This window comes from Canis aureus, chromosome 14 (genome assembly GCF_053574225.1).
Source record: "Canis aureus isolate CA01 chromosome 14, VMU_Caureus_v.1.0, whole genome shotgun sequence".
In the NCBI taxonomy this organism is placed as follows: domain Eukaryota; kingdom Metazoa; phylum Chordata; class Mammalia; order Carnivora; family Canidae; genus Canis; species Canis aureus.
The window spans coordinates 30,906,058-30,928,735 of record NC_135624.1 but is presented as its reverse complement, the minus strand read 5'-3'; the positions used below and the strand labels follow the sequence as shown (position 1 = coordinate 30,928,735).

Genomic DNA, 22,678 nt, shown 5'->3' with positions numbered 1-22,678 from the left:
TTCTTCACCTCTGAATGAGAAAACCTACTATAAGTGCTCTTGCCCCACCCGTGGACGGGTCACTTAACCAACTGGGTCAAACTCTATTTCTGTATAAAAGGGTTTTAGGATTGACCCTTTTGGCACTCTTTTAGCATCAAAATTCTGTGGCTTTATAAGGATTCTCTATCTGCCTTGCCATGATTTTTTTTGCTGTAGATTTTGTTTACATTGCATATTGGAGAGAACTCACCTTGCTTGTAAACTTCACACACTGTACCCATTTATCCTACTGCATTATTGAAATGCAGGAAACTTCAAAGCTTCCACTTCAAGTTCCTCTTACTTTGACCGAACTCCTGGGTGCCCTTGTGGTTCAGGCTGCTTAGAGTAGAGCTTTTTGTTTTTGTTTTTTGACCCTTGATCATGCCCCTGGCAAATTTTTAGTGACTTTCCATCTTTGATCTTTTTTTAGAAAAATAAAGTAATGGCTGCCTGTCCTTCCTCCATCTGAATTAAGAACAAAGAATTTGCATACTATCATGAAGGTTTTAAAATTGCAAAACAAAGAACATATTTACTGTTATGCAGTTGTTTTAAATTCCTGACAAACCAGCAGCCTAAATTATTGCCGTAAGGAATGAACCCAACACTATGGAAAGTTAATGAACAGATTAAAAAGAATGAGCTAGCTATTTCTGTACTGACATAGAATTTCAAGACATGTTTTGCCTGGAAAAAAAGCATGTCTAAGATGTGTAAACATGGTATGTAATATGGTTAAGGATGTGATACAGCTACAGAGCATGAAAAATAGTACATATATATAAACAGGTGATGTAGATGGACACATAGTAGCCTCTGAGGAGGGGAACTGAGCCAGGCTTCCAGGGGGCTGTGTGTCTGAGGAGGAGGGACTGCCCAAGGGGATTTATCTACCAGGACAATATATTCATGTCACTTGTGTAATTACAATTGATAGAATATTATAAAATTGTCATGATTTCTAATACAACTTTTTCAAAAATACATAATGTTTTTGTTCTGAGAGTCTTTCACTTTGTATTGATTTTTTTTCTGATTTACTAAAGCCAGACTTATTATTATGTGAAATTCAAACATCAAAGATATACAGAAAGTGTTATATCCCTGTGATCCTATCCCTTCCCGACAAAATAACCATCTTTGATAATTTAGTGCATTTATCACCTCATTATCATCTATGGCCAACATAATATGATTTCATAAATTTCCAAAATTTGTATACTATATCACAGCCATCGAGATGGAAAGAAAAGAATTATATTAAGACTCACTCAATAAAGTTTGCAAGAAGACCCATGCCCTACTTTATTTTTCCTTTTCAGTATATTTTTCCAAAACAAACTGTTTCCTTAATATAAAGTTTCTGAAGCAATTTCTGGTAAAAAGAAGTTGCCTGGATATTACTGTCAAGTCATCTGACAGTTCATAGGAATTGATCAGAAAAATATGCCTGTGAGTTGTCAGAACTTGACAGACCAGACAAATCTTTCATGTGTATATATTTTTATATTTCACACATGCACATACACACACACACACATACACACACACACCATTTATGTTGGGTTCAAAGTTTTTCAAAGAGGCTGCCAGCCCCACCTTTTGTTTACGAGAAAAATAGGCCCTGAGCACAGACATATTCACTATACTGTGTATGTCTGCTCCAGAAGGATAATAAGCCATTTTACAGTTTCCATCCAAAACACGTTTTTATCAGGAGATCTACCATTCTGGACTCTGTCATCATGTCTTCAGTTTCGTAGAGAAAGAGCATAGAGTGCAAAAGTCAGATAGACATGAGTGTGAATTCCAGTTCTGCCTCTAACTTGCTTTGTGACCTTCACTTACGACGTAAGCCATCTATGAAATGGCACATGACTCAAAATGTGGTCATGATGACTAAGATAAATATTATGTATTTAACACATAGCCTGGCATGTAGTAGATGCTCAATAAATATTACTTCCTTTCCCCACTCAAGTTTTTCCAAAATGCTTTTACTTCTGTCTTTTTCAGGGAAAAAATTACTGATTAAAAAAAATTACTGATTAAGAGGCAGTGAATATCACATATAGTCCATCGCGTTTCTTTTATTTTTTAAGTTTTTATTTAAATTCCAGTTAGTTAACATACAGTGTGATATTAGTTTCAGGTGTACAATATAGTGATTCAACACTTCCCTACATCACCTAGTAGTCATCACACCAAGTGACCTCCTTAATCCCCATCACCTATTTCACCCATCCCCCCACCTTCTCCCCCTCTAGTAACCATCAGTTTATTCTCTGAAGTTAAGTTTCTTGGTTTCTCCCTCTCTCTTTTTCGCTTTTGCTTTTTTGTTTTGTTTCTTATATTCCACATATGAATGAAATTATATGGTATTTGTCTTTCTCTGACTGACTTATTTTGTTTAGCATTATACTCTCTAGTTTCATCCATGTTATACAAATGGAAAGATTTCATTCATTTTTATGGTTGAACAATATTCCATTGTATATATATACCACATCTTCTTTATCCATTCATTAGTTATCAAAAGAAAAAGCAGAGCAAAGGAAACGATCAACAAAACTAAAAAGCAACCTATAAAATAGAAAAAGATATTTGTAAATGACATATCTGATAGTTAGTATCCAAAATATATGAAGAACTCATAAAACTCAACACCCAAAAAACAAATAATCCAATTTTAAAAAGGACAGAAGATGGGAATAGACATTTTTTCCAGAGGAGAGATCCAGATAGCCAACAGACACATAAAAAGATGCTCAACATCACTCATCATCAGGGAAATGCAAATCAAAACTACAATGAGGGGCAGCCCCAGTGGCCCAGTGGTTTAGCGCTGCCTTCAGCCCAGGGTGGGATCCTGAAGACCCAGGATCGAGTTCCACATCAGTCTCCCCCCATGGAGCCTGCTTCTCCCTCTGCCTGTGTCTCTGCCTCTCTCTCTCTCTTTCTCTGTGTCTCTCATGAATAAATAAATAAAATCTTAAAAAAAAAAAAAACCTACAATGAGGTATCACCTCACACCTGTCAGAATGGCTAAATTCAACAACGCAAGAGACGACAGGTGGTGGTGAGCATGTGGAGAAAGGGGAATAGTCATGCATTGTTGGTGGGAACGTAAACTGATTCAGCCACTCTGGAAAACAGTATGGGAGTTCCTCAAGAAGTTAAAAATAGAGCTGCCCTACTACCCAGCAATTGCACTATGGGGCATTTACTCAAAGAATATAAACCTGCTAATTCAAAGGGATACATGCCCCCCAGTGTTTATAGCTAGCATTATCTACATGGCCATGGTTACTTTATTATGTATTATGAACAAGATGAGTTATTTTTTTTAAAGATTCATGAGACACACACACACAGAGGCAGAGACATAGGCAGAGGGAGAAGCAGGCCCCATTGGACTCCATCCCAGGATCTCAGGATCACAACCTGAGCCAAAGGCAGATGCTCAATCACTGAGCCACCCAGGTGCCCCCAAGATGGGTTATTTTGACACGTTTCCTATATGGGGCATAGTAACTCACTTATCAGGGTCTTCAGTGATTTAGCCAAGGTCAAACAGCTAGTAAATCTGACCAGAATGCAGATGTTGGATTCTTAGACTAAAGCATTTCCTGGTCTACCCTTTGCTTCCTCCTTCCCCACTGCCAATACCCAGTGCTCCAAAATACTATCAACCTGAGTCACTCACAGCAGGTTGTTCCCCCCAAACAGTGTGGTTGACTGAATTCAACTGCTGAGTCTCTCAGCCTCAGTGTTCTCAGCAAAATCTGAATCTGTGATTTATTTGATCAGTGGTTCTCAAATGCTCTTTCATAATCAAATATCGGGCAGTTTGATTTGTGGCCAAGAGATAAGATATGTACATATTTATCTGTAATGTAGTGAGTTTTTGTAAAGCTTTATTTAATTCAAAAAATCTTTCCTTTTAGGAATTTTTTTTACTTTTTTGATATTAAAAATGCCCTTTCTTTCATAAAGTCATGAGGATAGTAGATGGTACTTGGGTTGTTATTTTTGTTTGTTGATGGATTTTTTCATACTTCTTTGGCAAAATACAAAATTGAACTCTATAGCAGTCCTTCAGGCCATCTGTGTTTTGTTGTTGTTTTTTTTTTTTTTAACTGTCCGATGGATGGCACAAATCTGGAAACTGCCAGGACCCAGGGGACAAATACTCTCTGGCTCTGTTCCAGCCACACACTAGGGGTTTCCAAAGATACAGCACATGGTCTTGAGTTTCTCTTATTGATCAGACCCCCACCAGAAGGTCTTTTGCAAAATTAGCTGCTTCAAAGCAGCCAAAAGACAGGAACCACAAGCTCCTAAAAATAACCCTGGGACAGCTGTGCATGCCATCAGAGTTCTGAAGATTGCATCTGTGCCCATTTGGGAAGGTTGGCAAAGCCCTGGCAATTGGATCCAAACAGGAAAGTGCTCATGCCAGTTCTCATTCTCTTGTCCCTGTCTGATATTTGTGTTTTGTATTGGGAGAGTGATTTCATTCATTTGTTACCTAAACACAGTGGCTGAATCCCCCGATCAGATCAGGAAACCAGCATGGTGCCATATGGGTTGGCAGGACAAAGATGTCCACTGTGCTGCTGGTGTGTCAGTGGGCCCCTTTCTGTGTGTGCCTCCTCTCCTCTGCCCTTGGACCCTGCTTTCCCAAGAAGAGCCCCACACTCCCAAAGCCCCTAGGTTTTTAGGACTTCAGATCTGAGTCACATCTCAGAAGTCATTTGATCCCACCCATGTATCCAAGGAAGACAAAAGGGAAAGGTATCTGCCCATGATCATAGACAGAGATGTGAGGGAATAGGGGCAGGAGTCCAACTCCTCATCACAAAGACAGGTAACCCTGATTTAGTGCTCTTCTGATGGACCTTGTACTAAGCCTTTGATTGCATCATCTTAACAGTCCTTGCAGTCAAACAACAAGGTCCTGTTCATTTACCATTTTGTGGATGAAGCAGTTGAGGCTCAGAAGTCGCTGTAGGGAGTGTAGGATTTAATCCTGTGCAGTATGACTCTTTAGCTGTTGCTCTTAGCCCCTACATTATGCTGTGTCAAGGTCTCTTTCTTCTAAGACCTGCATCATCCAACCTTTTTCCATCCGGTGTGAAAATATGCACCATTTCCCTGGAGCTTGTTGCTCTTTGAAACTCGATAAGAATCATGTCCTCAAGACTGCGATCTGCCAAACAATGGTGCCATCCTTGTTACCTATGAGTACTGAAGGTACTACCCTTACCTTAACAAGGATAAAAATTGTACCGACTTCATAAGGTTGTTGTGAGGGTTAACTCTGTTTAATATATGGTGTATCGTAGGGGTGATACACCTACGTATCAGGATTATTATTCACCTTTGTATCAGGAACAATGCTTGACTTATCATAGTGCCCTATTGAGATTTTTTTTTTTATGAAAAAGCATATGAACTAGTACATGAATAAAAATACATGTATAAAATGATACTTAAGACATAGTCAGCCCCTCTTCTTAAAGTGCCAGTACCCTAGTTGGGAAAGGATCCTAGAGTCAAAAGAGTAGGGATCCTTGGGTGATGTATACTTTTAAATGCTTATTATTAGGCCAAGGCTGCTAAAAAATGTTAATTCAGAGACCTGATCTGCAAAAAAAAGACATCGATGGACAGGATTCACAGGGGAACACTGAACATGTGTGCTTGATATCCCCTCTTTGCCAGGCCTGCCCACATTATGGGTGTACATCAGAAGGCTAGGACATGGCAGGGCCGGGATATGGTCCTGTATCTGTTGAGCTCAAAATTCAGTGTTTTTCCATGACTCTATTTCACTTCTGAGCCCTTCAAACTCTTACTTAGGGCACCCCTGCACCAATCTCTTAGGAAGAAAATAGAAGTGCATTTCAAAGGTAATTGTTCCCTCACCCCTAAAGTGAAGACCACTGCCCTCGTTCCCAAGCCTTTCAGAAGCACTTACTTGTCTGCTGACTCAGTCCTCTCCTTTCCACCCTTCCTTTCAGGAGCATCACTGCCTTCGCATTAAAATCCTGGGGGACTGTTACTACTGTGTTTCAGGGCTTCCTGAGCCCCGCCAGGACCACGCCCACTGCTGCGTTGAAATGGGCCTCAGCATGATCAAAACCATCAGGTAATCTGGTATCTCCTCCCTAATACCCAAGCCTTCAATGTGCATAAAGACAAACCACCTTTGTGATATTTGTCTATCCCTTGTGGTAGATCACATGTTTGTTGAAAGGTGATATGCTGTGACTTATGGCACAAAGCCTGCATGCCCATGAACTCTCCCATATGAGCCAGTGAACCTGCCAGCTTCATTGCATTCTAGTCATGCCTCACTTAAAATAACTTGTATAGTGTATTTGTATTACCAATGTCCTGTGGAGTTGGGTGTGGTGCTTGCCTTCAAGGAGGTTACTGTTGAGTGGGAGACAACTCAATATGGTACAGTAAGTTCAGAGATGAATTCAACCCAGGGTGCCTGAGGGGGGATAGAAGAGGGACAACTCATTTGGGCCAGCATACTGGAGAAGGCTTTCCAGAGTAGAGCTGTCTAAGCTGTTATCTGAAAGGTGAGAAAGCATTAGATCCTGGAGGGCTGAAAAGTGTGGCTGGATTGTGGAGTGTTGGGATGTGCTACAGTGACAGCTGCCAAAGCCTGGAGAGGAAAGAGTGATGACAGATGGACTGCGGACTTGGAGCAGGCAAGGCTCCCAGGGCTTTCTCAGCCATGATAAGGGTTGTACTTTACCCTGAGGCCAACAGGAAATCATTATAGGGCCACCACCAGGAATGGCTCCATGAGTGTGTGACAAGTGCTTTTAGCTTGGTCAGTGGATCTGACAAATAGAAGTTTAATCAAGAGGGCAAGAGTTATTGGGGTCAAGGACTTTGGAATTAGACTGTGGCTTTGGGACAGGAGCTCAGTGTTGTTAGAGCTCTCTTGAGGTTCCAAATAAGATGCTCCAAATCGAACCTTTGAGTATTGTAATTTTCCCCAACCACAGAAAACACAGTAAAGAGGGTGCATGGGTAGAAATCTTCTCAGTGGCTGATGGCTTCATCTTATAAGGGAAGAAGATCCTGCCATTATCAGGCCAGAATAATCTTCCAGTGAATTCATGCCTTGGTTGTGTGGTCCAGTAGCTATGTTTATGATCCTTAGCTGTGTCAGCCTGGATTAAAGAGCAGCGGGAGAACAACAACTGTACCCCACACACATCCTCCACTGAAGGCTCAGCTCACCTGCTGGCTTCCAAGACCAAGCCTGAAGTGGGCAGGAGGGATCTAAGCAATTGGACCCATGACCAAGAAATTGTGCCTGACTCCTTCTACTTGCTGACAGATCCCTGACTTTATTCGGGTTTTGGGCAGAGGTCTCTTGACATCAGGAAAGGCTATGTAGGCCCTTAATTAAGGAGACGACAGAAGCTATTTCCCTAAATATGATATTGCTTCAAAGGTGTGACACTAGAAGATGATATCATATTCCTGATGGGTAGATATGCTACCCTGGCAGACAGACAGGGTCCCACCTCTGGAACCAACCCATGACCTGGGTCCAGTCAAGGGGGCATGGTGCTTTGCTATGGGGCGTGTGATAAAAAACCCAACCATCATCATCCCTAAGACCAAGGGGACAGGTGGAGGAAGAGAGAGGACATACCCCTTCTTTGTCAGAAGTGCAGAAGTTCTCATCTCTAGGAACCATGGACAGAGGAGCCCACAAGTTCCAACCCAGATTTCCCTTTTAGTAGATGGAAAAGGCCACAGATTCTTCGTAGCTATTTATTTGGACACTTGTGAGTCTTGCCCTGGAAACTATGATGAATTATAATATTTTAACTAGCTCCAAGGGAGGCAATGGGACCAACAGCCAGAAGGCTCACTATTTTGAATGCATTCTACAGCTGATTAGGTATGTGAACTTTATTCTCCCAGCCAACTGGTAGGTCAGTCAACAAAAAATCTGTGGGGCTCTACCAAGTGTCAGATGCCACCACACTAATCCCTGGAAGTACAGTGATGAACAGGTCATCGGGCTTTCTCTTACGCATGGGTATCCATTAGGGAGATGACTTGGATTTACTGTCTATGAAATGAGGAAATTGGGCCAGACCAGCTCCAAAAATCTTTTGTCAGTTCTGTGATTTTTTTTGGTCAGCCACATCAAAATCAAGTTTAAGTGGCAAAACTTTCCACAGGCTTTCTTTTAATTTTTTTTTTAAATTTGTATGGTGATATAATTGACCCAGAAAAATTATATGTATTTAAAGTGCAGAGTGCGATGATTTGATATGCGGATATGTTGTGGTGGCCAAGTTAATTAACACATCCTTTGGCTCACCTAGTGATCTTTTTCTCTTTTTTTGGTGAGGACACTTAAGATCCACTCTTCTGGCAAATTTCAAGGATACAATACAGCATTATTAATTATAATCACCATGCTTACATCAGATCTTCAGAACTTACTCATAACAAAAGTTTATACCCTTTGACCGATATCACCTTATTTCCCCCACACCTCCAGGCCTAGAAATCAGTCTTCTACTCTGTTTCTCTGTGACTTTTTTAAAATTATTATTTCACATATACAGTATTTATCTTTCTTTGTCTGGCTTATGTCACTTAACATAATGCCCTCCAGGATCATCCTCATGGATGCAAATAGTAGGATTTCCTTTTCTTTTAAAGCTGATTACTATTCCATTATATATATGTGTGTATATACAAACCACATCTTCTTTATCCACTGATCCACAGACTTCCCATTGGAGTTTGTAACTTGCACTTAAGCAGAAGAAATGCTGCAGAGATGATAATACAGAAGAAATGAACAGGGATTATCAAAATGCTTAAGATACTTAGCATGTTATCATTTCTCTCTCTGGAGAGAATCTTATTCCTCCTGACTGTTTTATCCAACTTAAGTCTCCTTTCTGGAGTTCTGGAATAGGTCAATGAGACATCCAATGTGGATAAGTTGAAATGACTCAAGGGTTTTGTCTCATCAGTTTCTTAAGGGCTGCTTTTACTCTCTTAGAATAAGACCATTCAGTAGGATATTTTTTAACTGTATGAATCAGAGTCTATTAATACTCAAACACTCTGATTATGAGGGAGGTGACTGGAGGTCCTGCATTAATTCTTCTAGTTAGCCACAAAATATGATTCAGAGGAATACATAGAACTCTGGGATGAGGTAACTTTAGTAGCAGTGGGCTCAGACTTCTAGAGCTGCCACTCAGAATCAAGTGTAGAAGCCTGAGGAAAGATTGGCAGACAATATTTCTACCTGAATGTGCGTAGAAGAGAATCCCATTTACATAACTTTATCACAATCCTAACCATCACTTACACAAGATGCAATTTTTTTTCTTTAGACCCAAAGGCATTTGCTGTACCTGAGAAACTACCCACTATCCACTATCCCATTCATAACATTATACATGTTGCCATGTAATGAAAATAAGTCATTTATTGACTAATGTCCCCAGACTAGTTAACTGCCCTGTATATCTGTCATAAGAGATGGATCTCTAGTTGAGGTATGATCCCCACCTTGTCAAGGCCTCTCCTTGTCCTTTTTTTTTTTTGGCATTTCCTTAAAGACTTAGGGTCACACACTGGTCCCCAAAGTGCAGACTAGCAGTGAGGGACTGGTGCTCTGTTGGTGAGATGGTATCCAGATCTTGGGTCTCTAGATCCCAGGAACTCCAGTGGTTTCTTTGTTGGATGAGATTTACAATTTTGGCACCAATGACAAACTAGAACACAAAGCAACCATGTACCATAGTCACAGGTGAGTCTAAATATGGGATGGAGATCCTCCTGCAATCCCAGACAGGTGAGGATGGGTTCTATGCTGACACTGAGGTCAGCTGCTGCTGGTTAGAGTACCAGCAGTATTCACAAGTGAACGAGAGTCCAGGCAGTCAGAAGAACAAGCATGACAGAAATAGTTTCCCCTGCATTTTGTCTTTTACAGAAGTGTCTCCACAGTGGCCTTTTTGACTAAGAAACAGAGGTGTTTTCCTGAAAACAAAAGCATGAAGAATATATTCTTCATGCTAGTTGCTAAGAATGTCAGAAGCCGTTTGTGTGTGTGAATGTGTGTGCATGTGCATATGTATATAAATGTGGTGTTTATGTATATGTATGTGGCGTGTGTGTACACATGTGTGGCATGTAGGTGTGAGTGCATGAGTACGTGTATGCACGTGTCTGTATGTGTATGTAAGCAAGTATGTGCAAGTGTGTGTGTATTAGGCATTTGTAGTAAGCCTTTTTGATCACAATTCTAAATTCAGACAGTGGGGTTAGTGCACAGATAGTTGGTGACCTTGTAAGTCAGCTGTGGCTATTTATGCCTCAGGCAATGGCAGGGGTCATGTTCCAGAGGAGGCATCATATTCCAGCCTGGGCATGAAGAAGGTAACTGCGAACATAAGTCACTCTCTCTCCAGTTGACTTTAGAGGAGAGGAGGCAGGTGCTAGAGGGAGGAAACTGGTTGGAAGGTGATAATGTAGCAATCCAGGGAAGAGATGTCAGGCCCTGAATGGAGTAAGAGCTGTGGAACAGAAAGGGGAGAGTGGTAGTATGCCATCAAACCTGAGATTCTGAGAGCCTCCATAAGAGACAATACCTGACATAGACATTTAAATTAAATGAAGCATTTATCAGTACAGTGAGCTTATGTATCAACTGATGATGCTTCAAGAATTTGGGGCAGGGTTCCACTTTATTGAAGATAGAGTTCATTGCTGGATCATGCTGATTGTGGTCCCTGAATGGTGACTTCTGGGGAACATGCTGAGTATATGTATGAAGTGAGCCCATGGCCTGCAGTCAGCAGATTTCTGCTTCTTCCTATTATTAGGTGAGTGGCTGAGGACAAGTGTAACTTCAATTGTCAGAGCCTATATGGACTTTTCTGTAAAATGGGGATCATAGGATCCCAACTTTGGAGCGATCAATTGAAAATTCAAATAGATGGCAGGCACATTGTGACCATACAAATATTTAATAGAATCTGATAGTTGGGGCTGAGTCTGAACACTAGGAATTTGACTCAGTTAAGTTATAGAAACCTATTCCTTTCTCGTGGTTTCTATTCTAGTAAAATAATAGCTAAGGGTTTATTGAACATCTGCTCTACTACTTGCCAAGCACTGAAATAAGTGTTTTACATGCATTATCTCATTAAGTCCTTGTGACAATTCTAAGAGGTAGACAGGGGTGGTAGGCAAAATATTGAACAACTAGAGTGGCCGTAGTACCGGCTAATCAGAATCATCTAGGGCAGCCAATCAGAATGGATGTCAGCCATTAGCAACCAGTAGAGCTGTCTGGGTTCATCCTTACTAATTGAAACTCTGGAAGTTGGCTTCTCCTTTACCAGTGAGGAAACTGGAGCTTATAAAGTTTGTGTAATTGCCCAAAATCACACCACTAGTCAACAGCAGAACAAGGAACACCCATCTGGAGCCGTCTGACACCAAAGCCATTGGCTTTCACCATCACAGTACCCTGCCTTTCAGCTCCAGGTTTCTACAATTGCTTCTGATGCCTGAAACGTGCCACTAATAGCTGAAGGCTCAACACATAGCTCAGGAGATCCTACACTTATTCCTAATAAATTAGCAGAACCAATATTGAGAAGGAGAGAAAGTCAGTAAACATCTGAGAATAACAAGATAATAAGCCTTAATCAAGCCTCATGGTAAATCCATTCCATCAAAAATACTTGATTTTAGAAACATGATATTAGCTATATGAATGGCAAAAAAAGTGATTGAATGGAATTTTATATCTAATGAAGCATTTAATACCATCTTATGCATGTCTGTTCATAAAATTAAATTAATTAAAATGGGTTTAGATAATAGTTCCATTAAATAGATTGAGAAGTGGCTCCAGGTGGCTCCTCTTCACATGCCCCGGGTCTATTTTGGGGAGGCTTGATAGCTGAGAAGACACCGGAGTTAAGGTGGGCTGTTCCATGCAGTAGCTTTATTAATGATCTACAAAGGCTTCCTTGATGAATCTTAATGAAAATTGCAGAGCCTGGTCTTTTCAGTGCAGTTGCTAAAAAGTCATAGAATGACACCAGAATGCCAAGCAGGAACTGGCTGGTCCCCAACAGTTAATTGGAGCAAGATCTTAATCCTTGTGGCAGGGTTGCCTTGCCAAGCAACATTGGAGGACAAGGAATGAAAAATAGGAGTTTCTGCTGCCCTCATTTGAGGCAAGAATGACTAAGCCCCCTCTTGGTGTCTCCTGCTTTTTCTTTCTCTCTCTTTTTTATACTTCCTTTTTGCTCTATTTCTCTACTATCTCACTTCTCCCTCCCTCTCTTCTTTCCTTCCTTCCTTCCTTCTTTCCTTCCTTTCTTTCTTCCCTTCTGCCTTCTTTTTCACTCCCCTACCAATCACTGTTTGTCTCCCAATTTTGTTCCCCTAAACCCATTTCCCACCTTGTTCTGAAACGCCATTCACTACAGCACCCATAAAGTCCTCTCTCCTCTTAAAGATGCAGCAGTCAGAGTGGTCTTCAGTCCACAGACAGGAGTTTTTTTGTTTGTTTGTTTTGCAAAATTATAATGGTGAAAACAGATGATATTTAGTAATAAGAGTTGATAAAGCTATTATTAATTGAAGGCTCACCATGTGCCAGAATATACACAAAAGTTCCTGACCTAAACCCTGGGGGATACTACTATTACTTTCCCCACTTCCCAGAGGAGGAACCTGAAACTTTGATGGGATGAGTAACTTCTGACAGTGACACACAGCTTGTAAGTGGCAGAGAAAGACTCTGAGCCAGTTTGTTGGACTCTGTAAATGTTCAAAGGCAAAGAAATACTTAGATAAATTTTGACATGCTACCAAATGGGAAAATGGGTAACTATTAAGCATCATGGTTTACTAAAATTAATATTCAGTGGAACAAGAAAATGGTTGTGAGTTTAAAGAAGTATACTTTCTAGAGTATACACACACACACACGCACACATACACACATCTGGGCAAACTTAGTTTCTTAAAAATCTATTTTAGTAGAAAAAGAGAAAAACGTAAAGCTCTGTGATGGAAAATGGATGGCCAGATGGTTTCTCTCACTAGGTCTGCACTGTTTAGGAACAGAATTGCAACATTAGGTCTTTCCATTACTTTCTACCCGAAAAATAGGAGTCTAATGCTGAAGGAAGTACAGGCAGCAGCAAAGGGTCTGGAGAGCACTCAGCTTGGAGTCTGGCACAGTGAGGACTGACTGGGGCCATTACTTACTGACCTCGACTTAATGACTTACCCTCTCTCTTGCTCAGGCTTTCTTAGCTGTGCAGTGGAGTAAACCCTCCTAACAGAGCTCTATGAATATGGACACTGACTTCCTGACTTGTCCATTTGGTTAACTGCTTGCATCTGCAGAGTTCTTCAGGAGACGCTTGTTGAATGAAGGAGCAAGTGAATGAACTCTGTGGCTTTTGATAGTTGTGAGGATGAAATGAGATCATGAATGTAAAAGGCCTGACACAGAAAGGAAATAGACACACCCAGATTCTCTTGGAGGCTCAATTCCCCCATCTGTAAAATGGAAGCTTAAAACGCTGAGTTACCTACCTCTCAGAATTGCCGTGGGAATCAAATTGAAGCACTTAGTGGAATTGCAGCTTCTATGCTAGGATGAGACATGGTGGCTTTCAAACACTTTAAGAAGCACATGGGCCCCGTGTTTTGTTGGGCAGTCTGACACTGACGTCCAGCAGAGGCCATAGAATGGGTCATAGCAGAAGGTGAAGCCAGGATCTATAGCGACCAGGCCGGCAGCCCCCACCACTACGGTGAGAGACCTCTGGAGAACCCTCAGTAAACTCTGGAATCTACAGAAGGGAGCTCATTATAAGTTTGATGCCTCTCGAATTAATTTCTAGAGATTGTCATTGGCCTATTGGGCGGAGTCAGAACAGATCCCAGTGCTCCATATACCCCTAAGCATGGCTTCTCTTTTTATACAAATAAGCTATGTAGGGTAGTAGAAATGGACCATTGTGTTTGGGCTCACACATCTGGGACGAAATTCCAGCTGTTTCATTTGTAGCTGTGTGACTTTAAAGAAAGGCACTTCTTGAAACTCAGTTCCCTGGAAAATGGTGTGGGTAAGAATAATACATTACAGGGTTATTGTAAAGGTAAGATTTGACACCTGTATTTTACCCTGCACAGTGATCCCAGATGACCTCCATAACTAACTTTCTTGCCTTTCTTTTTTTCCAGAATGTTCAAGGGTACCGTTTCTTCCAGGTAGCTGAGGGCCACGCAGTTTTTATTAAATTATGTTAGTTCATCCTTTGCGAGCCGATTTATGTGTAGAACTGCCTACCTGGTATATTAAATGGGTGGGTTGAAGGCATTTTGTTGTAAATAGAGTGAATGCAGGCACAGTTTAAGCAGAAAAGGGCTGTGTGATCAATTTATAATCTTTTATCCAATTCAACATGTGTAATATTCATGTAAGTATAAGCTGTTACTACTAACAAAAATTAGTATCAGTTATTACTTTTGAGTGTTTGCTTATATCATGTTAAGTGCTTTATATACATGATTTTACAAAGCCTCCTAAGAACTCTGCAAAGGACTTGCTGTCTTTGCCATTGCATCTGAGAGAGCAGGATTTGGAGCCTAATGCACCTAGCCAGAGGGCCACAGCCAACAAGAGAGGAAACCTAAGTTCACATCCTGGCCTCCTTCAATGCAGACTCTGCCCCTTGGTGGTGTTGAGAGTGATTTGCATTGAGAGGTGATATCATACCACTGCCAGAGGAGAAGGGGGAACATATGTGTTTGTTCTAGCTCCCACAGCCAGCAAGGATCAAAGCTCTGGTTTCTACCCCCAAAAGCTGGAGAGTTGGGCATCCTTCCCCCCACAGTACTAACTGCTCCAGTGGTAAAGTTGATTTTTTTTTTTTTAGAAAGAGAGAAACAGAGGGGCTGAGGGAAGTTAGGCAGGATGAGAGGGTGAGAGGATCTTATGCAGGCTCCACACTCAGTGGGGAGCCCCGCAAGGGTCTTGATCTTATGACCCTGAGATCACAACCTGAGCCCAAATCAAAAGTCTGACCCTTAACCAACTGAGCCCGCCAGGTGCTGCTGAAGTTGGTCTTTTTATTCATCCATTCATTTAACAGTAGAGAGAGTCTGATTTACAGATCAGTGATGGCTACTAGATTATGCTTCCTATCATTCCTCCAGCACCTTCTACAGATTGATTAGTTGGCTAAAACAGAACCATTTGAAGCATTGAAATCAAAAGAAAACTTCTCGGGGTTTTCATGTTTTACCATATACCAAGCACTCTCCTCTTTGATGGTTCAAATAAAAGAAATGACATCTTCAATTTTTGTGCAGGTTGATTGTTATGTTATTGGTCCCCAGCTGGACATACAGCTGCAAAAACTAATAATAATTTCTTTCCTTAAAAGAAATCTTAGATGGAAGCCCACAATGAGAAACAGATGAGATCAAAGCTGCTTTATTTGAAGGGGAAAACGTGGCAGGTTCAAAGACATCTCCGTGGTTCCCTGGGACTTGTAGAAGATTCCTAGGACAGCATGGAGCTATAGAGCAAGAAAGCCTTGGAGCTTTGTCCATTAATGCAGTAAATGCTTTTGAGCACTGACAATACCTATGCACTCAGTGCGGTGTTAAGATCTGGGCATGTGGAAAGAAAAGATAGTACCCCTGCCTTCCAGAAGCTCAGAGTTTGTGGGGAGGAAAGAGAGGGTACACATAGTTAGAATGCAAGTGATCTATAGTCATATTCTTTTTATTTGTGACTGATGAGGCACAGCAAAGTATCCCTGGGGCTCTGCTTGGAAGAAGTGAACAAGCCTGTAACTCAGAGCAGAATGCCTTTGTTTCAGCTTCAAGAATGCTCACAGGTCCTCCCCTCAAGAGCTGATCTTGAAACACATAGTGTGTGTGTGCTGTTCTGTGCAACCACCGGGTAGCCTCTTCAAGGAAGATCAATACCTGTAAATTATTCATTACTTTTACACAGTTCATTCCTAGCTTTCATTTAAGTCAAATCCCAGACATAACAAAAAGAAAGGAAAAAAAACAGTGCAGTAAGGAAATTTTGTCTTATTAGGATTTTTGTTTTGTAGAAGAAAATAAAAAATCTAAATGCCTTTTCATTAAGATGTTCCAATGTGTTCCCTGTATCATGTTAATTACCTAATGGCATTAGCACAGTGTGCTGTTCAATAGTCCCTCACAATTAGTTGGCAAAGCATTTTAACATCCATTACCTCCTTCGGGGCTCACAAAATCTCCGTTAGTGAAGCAATCTGCTAGAGCTTTATTTCACAGCTATTGAAACTCAGGGTCAGACCAAGCTATTTGCCCAGGATCCCATGCCATATGCAGGACCTATGTTGCAAAGAGGGTGAGGTGGAGAGACCCAACACTCCAGTTTGGTCCTAGAATCCCACTTGCCAACTATGTGAGCACAAGGAAATCCTTTTACTTTCTGGCTGCGGTTCTTCCATATGTGATAAGCAACCAAGTGCCTTCGCATGTGCCAGATACTTTCTCAACTCGACATACATCTGTTTGCTTCACCCTGACAATGCTATTATTATTCCCATTTGATACATGCAAGTTAAGTAATTTCCCGGAGGTCATACAGCAAGTAAATGGCAGAGCAAGATATAAACTCAGGTAATCTGGTGCCAGAATCCATATTAACCCTTACAGTGAAGAAGTGATGAGAAGAAGGTAGATTGGGACTGATGATCATACCAGTCAGCCTAGCGCTGGTTATGCTGAAGCAACAAGCATCCTCCCAAATCTTAGTGGCCTAAAGCAGCAAAAATATACCTTTTACTCATATTTCCTGTCCCTATGGTAGGGTTGGGGGAAGTGGCAAGGTACCACTCTACATCATCCCCATTTAAGAACCCCAGTTTAGAAGTCTCCTCCAAGTGTCCTCGAGTGACAATTGACATAGAAGGAAAGGAAAAAAGAGAAAGAGAGAGAATGTGTGTGATTGTTCAGGCTCTTAAAGCTTTTGCCCAGAAGCAAATCATACATGTCACATCTGTTCACATTTTGTTGGCCAAAACCAACCCGAAATATACAGGAAAGTACAATCCTACCAGGTGCTTGGTATTGTAGTACTTGACACAGCTGGCGGATCCACAGTTGACCTCTCCCAGCGACCTGCCCCACAGAAACTCACTCTGCAACTGTGTCAGAGCTGAAATGTGCCTCTTGAGTGCTGGATGCTGTTTCTCCTCTTGCCTTATTCAAGTTTTCCATTTGGCTTCTACTATTTGCTTCATCAGTGGACAAAGAGTACTCTATAGTTTTAACTTAAAAGTTAAAGTCAAAACATTGATCCAGAAACTAGAATCTTTACCAGGGACAAGAATTGTGTCTTCATCCACAGACCTTCCTCTGTGGCTGCCTTCCTCATATCTGATTTATTTCAATATTTCTATATTTTCAACCCACTGCAATTTTACTTTCTTATTTAAATCACTTTGTATTATCTTACAACTTGTTAGAAACAGGAAATACAAAATTTGGTTTTGTACATGGAATCATTCTTTTGGTTATTCTTTCAAATAAAAAGAAGCTTTATTTCTTTTTATTTGAAAGAATAAAAGGAAGCATAAAGATCAGTGTTGGGGGGCGGGTCATGTTTTTAAGCCCAACTATTTACAAGGCATGAATCTCTAAGTGTGGTTTCAAGGGTTGACCATATTTTACCATTTGAATTTCTTCCTACACACAAGACATCATTTAACTCAAACTAAAATTGTTTGAACTGCTCTGAAAGCAAAGAAGGGATGTGGGTGCCTCTAGAAACCTTCTGAAAATAGAATTCCTTTTCTCAAGAAGCCTCCTCAATGCTTACAGTCTGGGATGGACCCTGTGAGGTCAGTGAGGGCAACCCATATATCAAATTTGGGTAAAGATGTTCAAAGAGCTATAAATGGAAGTTCTAATATTATCTTCCTGCATGCCCATGGATGAACCCACTCAGCCCTGAGATGGGAGCACTTTGCTCCAGAGACCACTGCTTTTGAGGTAGGAGGTCAGGAAAGAGTCTTCAAGGAGGGAGTGATGGAATGATGAGGTCACATTTGTATTTGAGCATGGGCTGGAAAAAGATCAGGCTGGGGCAGGGCCCCCCGACTAGAGCATGCTGCACTAGAGGATTGGTGAGAGGAACGGAGAGAAAGAAACAGAGTGAAAATGAATATACTTGGCATGGAAATGGAGTATGTCACAGAGGACAGAATCTATAGTTGATCTCAGGTTTATGTGCTACTGGACAGAGAAAGATAATGATGCCATTCTCTGAGATAGATTGCACAGGATGAGCAGGTTTGGGGAGAAGGGTGATAAGGACACTTAAAATTTCAGGTAGAAGACTAGGAGAGCTCAGAGGAGCAAGAAATTCCTTCCAGTTACCAGAAAATCTAAGAAGGCTTCAGAATAGGTGGCATATAAATGGGCAGGAGTGGAACTTACAGAGTTGGGGAGGATGGGGCTGCTGCCAAGGCCAAGAGTGCCCACTCTGGCTTTATGCATGTGTCTCCATTCACCTATGTCAACAGGTATGTGAGGTCAAGGACAAAGCATGATGTTGACATGCGGATCGGAATCCACTCGGGCTCGGTGCTGTGTGGCGTGTTGGGCCTGCGGAAGTGGCAGTTTGATGTCTGGTCTTGGGATGTGGACATTGCGAACAAACTTGAATCTGGAGGAATCCCCGGGTAAGTCGAGACAAAGCCCTCTTCTTTTTTTCTTTTTGCAAAGCCTTCTTCTTGTTTAACTTCTGTCACTTGCTCACTTTGTGACGATTTGTTTCCTGTGTGCAGAATTCAGAGGTAGCCATCTAAGAAGCACTTGTTTGGAGAGGAGTCAGAACACTAAAATGTCATACAAATATTGGCCCCAAAAACCTAGTGAAATTCATCACAGGCAGTGAGGATGGTGGGACTACATGCAGGTGTTCAGGATCCAGCCCTGCAAAACATTGGTTTTTAGACTTGATTTCCCACTGGAATCAACAGAGGAATCTTTTAAAAACACTGGTGTCCAGACCCTATGCCAGTGCCTGTAAAGCAGAATCTGTGCAGATTCTGTAACTTGTCAAAGAAGTTCTCATGGGTAAGACCTCCTGACTTTCTATATGACCTTACCCTACCTTGAAAATTCACCTCTTCAAATTTGGCTGGCAAGACCAGTGGATATTGGTACCACTGGAATCCCCAATAGTATTTGTGACTTGGGAGGGTTCACTGAGCCCTGAAACGTAGTAGTAATATTCTGCTTACACAGATGGGGCCTAGTAAGATTTTAGGTATATGTGAACCAGTAAGTTGTACTAAGTTCTTGCATGTACTCTAACAGAATCTGATGATAGATGATAGATAGATAGATAGATAGATAGATAGATAGATAGATAGATAGACCAATCAAGAGGCAGACTCATATTCCTTTCCCCAACTCTACCTTTGGAGTCACAGAGTTCTCTGGTGTCTGCCATCATTCCTTGCTAATTATATTTAATATCGGGTAACATGGTATCATGGGAAATAAACTGTAGCAGGTATCAGAGAAACTATGATTTCGACTCGGGCCCATACTAAGCTCTGTTACTTTAGCAAATCGTAAGAAGCATGCATAGCACCTGGTATGTGATTTTAGCACAGATGTGGCTTCCGTTGCTATGTCTGCATGATCTCGGGCCAATACTTAACTTCTCTGAGCCTCACTTTCTTCACCAGAGACCGTAATACCGATATGGTACCTTGGGATTTTATGTCCTTCTTCCTTAGGGGTTTGTTCTCTCATCTGCCATATGTACACAGCCCACCTCACAGGTTCTGTCTGAGGCTATATAGGGCAGTGGGTGTGAAGCACTTTGTAAACTGTGGGATGATGTCCTCGTGCCAGTTGCCATCCTTTTAAGGGAGCTCTCACTGTCTTTAATGGTCACCACTACTTGCCATGCAGGCTTAGAACTAAGATATGCCTAATGTGTCACCACTGGGTTTTTTAAATCCTTAAATTCTTTGGGATTTTCCTACAAATAAGTACCAGCTGAATTCAAACAAACCAGACAGCTAACCCATCTATGTTTATGTCTTTAATGTGTCGCCGCAAGAAGAGTTGCCATACTCTCAGCAAATTCCCTTTGCCAACCACAGAGCACAGCTTCGGGAGGGGTGTGACATTCTGCTTTGACTTCCGGAGGCCAGTTTAGCTCATATTCTCAATCATACCAAGAAACACAAGAGTAACTGAGTTTAAATCTTAGGATGTGTTGGAACTGTGGATTTACTACTTTTCAGTTATAGAAGCTGAGGCAAGTTGCCGAATCTCTACCGGGTTCTTTTACTGTAAAGTTGGGCTGAGGAGGCTATCCACCTCAAATAAGCTGGTTTCCACTAAGAGAGTACTTGCAGAGTACTTAGTCTTCTGTACAGTATCCAGGTCTGCTGAGGCACAGGATGTGCCGGTGTGCAGAAATATAGTAAAACCAAGACAGGTCTCCAAATCCTCCGTGGTTTGAAATAGTTTGATCTTATTTGCTCTTCAAATACCTATTTTCTTTTCCTGTCAATCAAGATATATAGGAATAAACTCAGCTTACCTTTCCTTTCAGTGAGAATTAGCCCCCAGTTCAAACACATATTGAGTACCTGCCATGCAGTCACCAGTCTGCTAACTACCATCAATATGTTACATCCTTTGATCTTATGACACTCCACATAGTAAATACAGACATACCTTGGAGATCTCATGGGTTCAATTCCAGATCCCCACAATAAAGCAAACATGGCAATAAATCAAGTCAAGTGAACATTTTGTTTTTCTAGTGCATATAATTTACACTATACATATAGTTTACACTATACTGTAGTCTCCTGAGGTGCAGTACCATCATGTCTTAAAAAACAGTGTACATATCTTAGTTTAAAATATTTTGTTGCTAAAAAATGCTAACCATCATCTGAACTTTAAGCAAATCATAATTACTGATCAGAGGTCAGCATAACACATCCAACAATAATTAAAAAGATTAAAATCTTGTGAGGATTACCAAAACATGATACAGAGACCTGAAGTGAAGAGACACTGTTGGAGAAATACGCCAGTGAATTTGCTCTAAGCAGGGTTGCCCCAACCTTCAATTTGTAAGAGATGGAATATCTACAAAGTGCAATAAAGTGAAGTGTGCTGAAACCAGGTGTGCCAGTCTTAGCTTTCTTGTTTTTATAAGAAGACTGAGGCTCAAAGAAACTAAAGATGTCACATAAAAACAGCTATTAAGTGCCTCACTATGCATTGCTGTTAAATCACTAGACTAATTTATCCAACTTGCTCATGGCTGTCTTCTTATTGTGACTCTCCAAGACCTCACTATGTCCCCAGAGGTTAGCATGATGCATAGAACAGAAGAAGAGAGAGGGAGGTGTACAACTTGTTGGCTTAGTGAGTGGTTGGTACCTTGATCCTGAGGTCATGCATAATTGGATTAAAACCCTTTCTCTGGTATGGACACCAGCCACATGGCCCCAAGCCAGCAGGGATTCTCAAATTTAGGCATGCATCTGAATCACCTGAGGGCTTGTTAAGCCATGCAGCACTGGGTCCCACCCTCAGAGTTTCTGATCCATATGTCTGGAGAAGATCTAAGAATAGGCCTTCCTAACAAGGGCCCAGGTGGTATTGATGCTGCTGGCCTTGGTCCCACACTTTGAGAACCATTGTTCCTGAGCTTTTTGTTCAATGAGATAATGCATGTAAAATCCCTTGTCCTGTGCTCAGGAAATTTCACTGTGGTCATGGTTGTAATGATAACCATATGATACATCTATAAGGTCTTGAAAAGTCTCTGAAAATGGAAGTCCCTGTCTCAGTCCTGCACTGCCATCTGCCACTGATACAGCTTTAGGCCAGTTACTTACTCATGGTCTGGGCCAATTTCACCATCTGCAAAAAGAGGGGAAGAAATGCCTGTGCCTGAAAGTTGTTGGGAAGAATGAAAATTATACAAGATGATCCACTGAGCCAAGCATATAGTAATACCTTCGGCCACAAAATGACTTTTATGCAAAATAAGTGTTACCCAATTGTTACATCTTATTTACTCTCATGACTCTTATTATTATATCCTGGCATTTGAAATTACCAGAAGATGTTGACCCAACATTCAATATATGAGAATATTGTCTGAGAACAGATTCATTTCTTTGGGGGAGAAAATGTAATTACCACACTGTCATCTGCAAAAGCTTCACTCTCAAGCTCAAGGCACTAGCAAGGATGAAAATGAACATCTGAAGCCCAGTTCCTATCAAAACATTTAAGTGTGTATTGATTAGAACTTCAGCAGAAAAATCAGCAATAAATAAAAGTGAGGATGTCTTCCACTGTGGAAAACATAATATTGATTTAGTATATGCAAATATTAGTCTCCTGGAGCACTGATAGCAGAATAATAAAATGTAGAATCCAGATAAAATATCAAATGAGGTTGGTATTTAACTTAATTATTTTAAGAGAAAATCAACCACCAGTCTTAACAAAACCCTCCCAGGAGTTT

At 41.1% G+C, this 22,678-nt stretch overlaps 1 protein-coding gene across 3 annotated transcripts in view; it reads left to right on the top strand.

The window, feature by feature from the left end:
• ADCY8 (adenylate cyclase 8) overlaps positions 1 to 22,678 on the top strand; it is a 214,798-nt gene that overhangs the window by 92,190 nt on the left and 99,930 nt on the right. For all 3 annotated transcript variants that reach the window (XM_077847269.1, XM_077847267.1, XM_077847266.1), the window contains exons 5-6: positions 6,051 to 6,178; positions 18,678 to 18,836. In XM_077847269.1, the coding sequence (XP_077703395.1) occupies positions 6,051 to 6,178; positions 18,678 to 18,836 (287 nt within the window). The remainder of the gene's footprint in view (positions 1 to 6,050; positions 6,179 to 18,677; positions 18,837 to 22,678) is intronic.